This window comes from Petromyzon marinus, chromosome 48, assembly GCF_048934315.1.
Source record: "Petromyzon marinus isolate PM22_M1 ecotype Great Lakes invasive population chromosome 48, UKy_Petmar_22M1.pri1.0, whole genome shotgun sequence".
Classification (NCBI taxonomy): Eukaryota; Metazoa; Chordata; class Hyperoartia; order Petromyzontiformes; family Petromyzontidae; genus Petromyzon; species Petromyzon marinus.
This window is the reverse complement of record NC_133714.1, coordinates 11,525,509-11,532,140: the sequence shown is the minus strand read 5'-3', so window position 1 is coordinate 11,532,140 and position 6,632 is coordinate 11,525,509. Positions and strand designations below refer to the sequence as shown.

General features: G+C 55.1%; 1 protein-coding gene across 1 annotated transcript in view; it reads right to left on the bottom strand.

Annotated features, from left to right (window-relative positions):
* Positions 1-1,720: 1,720 nt before the first annotated feature.
* Positions 1,721-6,632, bottom strand: part of LOC116952729 (transmembrane and coiled-coil domains protein 1-like) — a 32,673-nt gene continuing 27,761 nt past the window's right edge. The window contains exon 8 of the mRNA XM_032972338.2: positions 1,721-6,203. Within this exon, the coding sequence (XP_032828229.1) occupies positions 5,883-6,203 (321 nt within the window). The 3' untranslated portion in view covers positions 1,721-5,882. The remainder of the gene's footprint in view (positions 6,204-6,632) is intronic.

Genomic DNA, 6,632 nt, shown 5'->3' with positions numbered 1-6,632 from the left:
CTTCACAGGTGTGCCGTCCCGGTCTTCACAGGTGTGCCGTCCCGGTCTTCACAGGTGTGCCGTCCCGGCCTTCACAGGTGTGCGGTGTCAGCCTTCACAGGTGTGCCGTCCCGGCCTTCACAGGTGTGCCATCCCGGCCTTCACAGGTGTGCTGTCCCGGTCTGCACAGGTGTGCAGTGTCAGCCTTCACAGGTGTGCGGTGTCAGCCTTCACAGGTGTGCCGTCCCGGCCTGCACAGGTGTGCCGTCCCGGCCTGCACAGGTGTGCCGTCCTGGTCTTCACAGGTGTGCCGTCCCGGCCTTCACAGGTGTGCCGTCCCGGCCTTCACAGGTGTGCGGTATCAGCTTTCACAGGTGTGCCATCCCGGCCTTCACAGGTGTGCGGTGTCAGCCTTCACAGGTGTGCCGTCCCAGCCTTCACAGGTGTGCGGTGTCAGCCTTCACAGGTGTGCCATCCCAGCCTTCACAGGTGTGCCATCCCGGTCTTCACAGGTGTGCAGTGTCAGCCTTCACAGGTGTGCCGTCCCGGCCTTCACAGGTGTGCCGTCCCGGCCTTCACAGGTGTGCCGTTCCAGCCTTCACAGGTGTGCCGTCCTGGCCTTCACAGGTGTGCGGTGTCAGCCTCCACAGGTGTGCAGTGTCAGCCTTCACAGGTGGGCCATCCCGGCCTTCACAGGTGTGCGGTGTCGGCCTTCACAGGTGTGCCATCCCGGTCTTCAGAGGTGTGCCGTGCCAGCCTTCACAGGTGTGCCGTGCCAGCCTTCACAGGTGTGCGGTGTCGGCCTTCACAGGTGTGCCATGTCGGTCTTCACAGTTGTGCCATTCCGGCCTTCATAGGTGTGCAGTGGCGGCCTTCACAGTTGTGCCATTCCGGCCTTCACAGGTGTGCCGTGCCAGCCTTCACAGGTGTGCGGTGTCGGCCTTCACAGGTGTGCAGTGGCGGCCTTCACAGTTGTGCCATTCTGGCCTTCACGTGCTGCTCGCTCCAACAAGCCCATTCAAGGCTACAGAGGGGCGGGGGGATCTTTGTCTTGTTTGGGCTCGATGGTATCTTGTTAATGAGGTGCACTAGAACAAGGGAGCTTTGTACAACCCGGTCGGAGCTATATCGAAGGTGAACAATGCCCACCAATTCACCTGCAGCCTCCCCCATGCCCTCTTTGCCGCATGCATGGCTGGAAAAGGCATTCACCAAACCCCCATTGACCAGCATGGGTGAGGCACGGTCAAACAACCCAAATGATTGACATGCCTTGAGGAGGCCTTCATCCAATAATTGCCACATGGCTGAACGGAGTAGCAATTGAATGTGACAGATGACACGGTCCGACTGTGTTTCTGGCTATTATGAGATAAAGAAAAAAATCGTGAAAATGCATTCACCTTGGGAAGCGGCCTTAAGGCCATTTTTCAGGAGAATGCTGCTGCTGCTGCCACATTGCGTTGTTTGGCCATGGATTCCCCGAGCGGTGAGGGTTTGGCTTTGCGTGCGGAGGAAGCCCAGAGGACATGGAAAAAAAACCCCACCACGCGCACGAAAAACTCCGCACACACGGATTCAAGAATCTGCCGCATCTCCTGCTCACCTCGTAGTCAGTCCCAACACCCCACAACCATGCACACTGCTGCGCCAAGCAGCAGGGAAACATCATCCCGGATGCATGCACGCGTGCAGCCCGATCGTCACGGGTGAAGTTGTCCATACGGAGCAGGGCTGCGTGTGAAACCCACAGCGCTGTATTTATTATTACTTTTGTTGCTATTACTACAATACCATCGCAATTATTTAAATACATAGGCAGCTGAAACACAGCAAGCACAAATTGCCACCCCTTCACCCCCCCCCGAAGTCACATATATATACACGTCCACAGCCCTGTCCCACTGGCACATCCGGGCCACGCTGGGGTGGGGTGATGATGTGCTGCTGCTGCTGCTGGACTCACGAGGTGTCCCAATCGGACTCGGGGCCAAGCAGGGCCAGGGGCAGGGAAAATGACCGGTTCACGCGTATGTGACGTCGGTCGGTACGCAGGTGGGGTTCACGCAGCATCACCGCGTCACTCCACCCGCGTTTCCGCTCGTTCACCGCACGCGCGTGACGTCAGTCGGCCCGGCTCGGCTTCCACAGTGGAAAAACAAACCAACGTGGCGCCCCCCAACGCGGCCCGGCTTGCCGTCTCCCCGAGGCCGTCTCCCCGAGGCCGTCTCCCCGAGGCCGTCACCCCGAGGCCATCTCCCCGAGGCCGTCTCCCCGAGGCCATCTCCCCGAGGCCATCTCCCCGAGGCCATCTCCCCGAGGCCATCTCCCCCGCCCCGCGGGGCATCGCGCGCTGCGACGGTCCTCGGGAGGGGGGCCCCGCAGTGGGACTAATAAATAACATTGCACATCTCGGCTGAAACGCGGGCGAGGCCGAGGCCCGTCCTTTGCGCGGCCCACCAACGAGCGGTTCGAATCGTGGCGAGCGTCATCTGGAGGTAACCAACGTCACTCCGCCTCCTTCACACTTGCGTCCCTGTTTTGTTTATCCCATCCCAATCAGCCAAACGGCCTTCTCTGGACCAGTTTCGACATTAAGGGGGGGTTCTCTGAGACACCGAAACCGGTCGAGAGTTTTTCTCTTGTTGAACCAATGCTGCTGAAATTATGGACTCACCGACAGCAGAACATACAGTTCAGAACGCGCGGGCCAGAACACACAGTACAGAACGCACAGTACAGACCGTGCAGTACAGAACACACAGTACAGAATGTGAAGTACAGAACACACAGTACAGAATGTGTGGTACAGAACACACAGTACAGAATGTGTTGTACAGAACACACAGTACAGAATGTGCGGTACAGAACACACAGTACAGAATGTGAAGTACAGAACACACAGTACAGAATGTGTTGTACAGAACACACAGTACAGAATGTGCGGTACAGAACACACAGTACAGAATGTGCAGTACAGAACACTCAGTACAGAATGTGTTGTACAGAACACAGTACAGAACACACAGTACAGAATGTGCAGTACAGAACACACAGTACAGAATGTGCGGTACAAAACACACAGTACAGACCGTGCAGTACAGAACACACAGTACAGAACACACAGTACAGAACACAGTACAGAACGTGTTGTACAGAGTACACAGTACAGAACACACAGTACATAACGTGCGGTACAGAACACACAGTACAGACCGTGCGGTACAGAACACAGTACAGACCGTGCGGTACAGAACACACAGTACAGAATGTGAAGTACAGAACACACAGTACAGAATGTGAAGTACAGAACACACAGTACAGAATGTGCGGTACAGAACACACAGTACAGAATGTGCAGTCCAGAACACACAGTACAGGCCGTGCGGTACAGAACACACAGTACAGAATGTGTTGTACAGAACACAGTACAGAATGTGCAGTACATAACACACAGTACAGAATGTGCAGTAGAGAACACACAGTACAGAATGTGTTGTACAGAGCACACAGTACAGAATGTGTTGTACAGAACACACAGTACAGAATGTGTTGTACAGAACACACAGTGCAGAATGTGCAGTACAGAATACACAAACTGAAATTGAGGTACAGAACACACAGTACAGAATGTGCGGTACAGAACACACAGTACAGACCATGCAGTACAGAACACACAGCACAGAATGTGCAGTACAGAACACACAGTACAGAATGTGTTGTACAGAACACACAGTACAGAATGTGCAGTACAGAACACACAGTACAGAATGTGTTGTACAGAACACACAGTACAGACCGTGCAGTACAGAACACACAGTATAGAATGCGTTGGACAGAACACACAGTACAGAATGTGCAGTACAGAACACACAGTACAGAATGTGTTGTATAGAACACACAGTACATAATGTGCGGTACAGAACACACAGTACAGATCGTGCAGTACAGAACACAGTACAGACCGTGCAGTACAGAACACAGTACAGAATGTGCGGTACAGAACACACAGTACAGAATGCGTTGGACAGAACACACAGTACAGAATGTGCAGTACAGAACACACAGTACAGAATGCGTTGGACAGAACACACAATACAGAATGTGCAGTACAGAACACACAGTACAGAATGTGTTGTACAGAACACAGAGTACAGAATGTGCAGTACAGAACACACAGTACAGAATGTGTTGTACAGAACACACAGTACAGAATGTGTTGTACAGAACACACAGTACAGAATGCGTTGTACAGAACACACAGTACAGAATGTGTTGTACAGAACACACAGTACAGAATGCGTTGTACAGAACACACAGTACAGAATGTGTTGTACAGAACACACTGTACAGACCGTGTGGTACAGAACACACAGTACAGACTGTGCGGTACAGAACACACAGTACAGAATGTGTTGCACAGAACACACAGTACAGAATGTGTTGCACAGAACACACAGTACAGACTGTGCGGTACAGAACACACAGTACAGAACGTGTTGTACAGAACACAAAGTGCAAAATGTGCAGTACAGAACACAGTACAGAATATGTTGTACAGAACACACAGTACAGAATGTGTTGTACAGAGAATAGAACACACAGTACAGAATGTGCGGTACAGAACACACAGTACAGAACACACAGTACAGAACACACAGTACAGAACGTGTTGTACAGAGTACACAGTACAGAACACACAGTACATAACGTGCGGTACAGAACACACAGTACATAACGTGCAGTACAGAACACACAGGACAAAACGTACTCGCATTGGGAAGAACGGAAAGCAGACCTCACAGTTCAACAAAAGTGGCTAGGGAAGCCACCTCGACTGGCTCAACGGGCCAGGCCATGTGCGGGCAGGAAGAACCCCTCGCGTTGCCACAGCGGGGTGAGTTGCCTGCGTCCCGGGTGACCTGAACAGGTGGCAACGACCAACGGACACAAGCAGGCGAAGAGCGGCGCGCGGCATGCGGGGCGAACACACGGCGTGGACAAGGACAGAGTGCGCGCGGGGAGCGACGCTTGCGGGAACCGGAGGCACGGCAGTGGGAGCGATGGAAGAGCGATTGCGATCGAGTGAAAGAATGGTCAGTGAGTGGGCGAGCGAGTAGGTAGGTAAGTGAGCACGAGTGGGTGTGTGAGAGAGAACGCGTGGGTGAGTAGAGTGATGAGGTAAGGGGGTGAGTGAGCGGGTAAGGGGGTGAGTGAGCGGGTGAGAGTGGGTAGATGAGCGAGTGAGTGATTGTGTGAGTTGTTGTGACTTGCAATGTGGTGGTGGTTGAACACAGCACGGTGGTGGTGGCAGTGGTGGTAGATAAACACAGCGCGGTGGTGGTGGTGGTGGTTGAACAAAGTGCGGTGGTAGTTTTTGAACACAGTGTGGTGGCAGTAGTGGTGGAGAGGTGCCCCGATACACTGATGGCATCTCAGAGCGCTTAACATCATCGCATCGCAACACAGGCAGGGTTGGGGGGGTGCTGGATCGCCAAGTGGTCCGGCCTAGGGCGTCTCCCAGTGGCAGCTGCCTCCATGTGCAGCATAAGTGTGCTGCCACTTGGGGCACTGAGTGATCCCAAGGAACGCTGTCCACGGTGGGCACTGCTCACGGCAGTTACTACCCAGGGTGGACACTGCCCACGGTGGACATTGCCCACGGTGGACACTGCTCATGGTGGACAGTGCCAACGGTGGACACTGCCCATGGTGGATACTGACAGAGTGGACACTAACCAGGGTGGACGCCGCCCCTGGTGGACATTGGCAGCAGTTTCCACCGTAGGCAGTACAGAGCGACGAACCAAACGAGCGATCACGCGACCCGCTGGGCCTTTTTCGGACGGGGTGGGGGGGGTCTCTTTCCGCTAGCGCCGCAGGCGTCGCCACCGTCGCCACCGTTACTCTGGCGGCGTCGGGGGCCAGCGGAGGAGGCCGGTGAGGGCCCCGCGTGAGCGCCAGGCCGCGGCCAGCACGGCGGCCAGCACAGCGGTGGCGGCGACGCGGGCGCGCGTGCGCAGCAGCGGCGTCAGGAAGCCGGCGGCCGTGGAGACGAAGACGAGTAGCACGGCGACGAGTGCCAGCAGCACGTTGATGAGCTTGCCCAGCAGCGCCCGTGCGTCGCCCGCGCAACCCTCGAGCCCCTCCAGCTGCACCACCTGCTGCTGCTGTTGCTGCAGCTCCAGCTTGGAGACGCGCGTCTGGCAAGACTCGAGGGCCTCCTGCACGCACGCACGTGCGGGTTGGTGGGTCAGCGGTTCAGTGAGCGAGTGGGCGGCTGGGTCGCTGGTTGGGTGGTGCAGGATGGTAATGCTGCGGTGGCTGTGAAATATGCCATCAGGGGAAGGCAAATTCCATCGGCTGATCCCCTCATGGTGCTTGCAGCAACCACAGCGGCCAATGGGAGCTCTGGAAGGGTGCGAAGGGCTGGTAACACCTCCACCTCCAATTTAATTTATACAAAACCACAATATAAATATCTAATTAAGCTTGTTCCGGAGGCCCTGGGGGGACAGGCAACTATGACATCTCCTGGCCAAACACCATTTGGGGTAGCCAGGTTCTTCCATAAATGTAAAATGTTTAAATGCTCACTACGAAGGAGAGGCTGCCACTCCTCTGTCGGGAGCTGGACCAGTACCACCTGGATC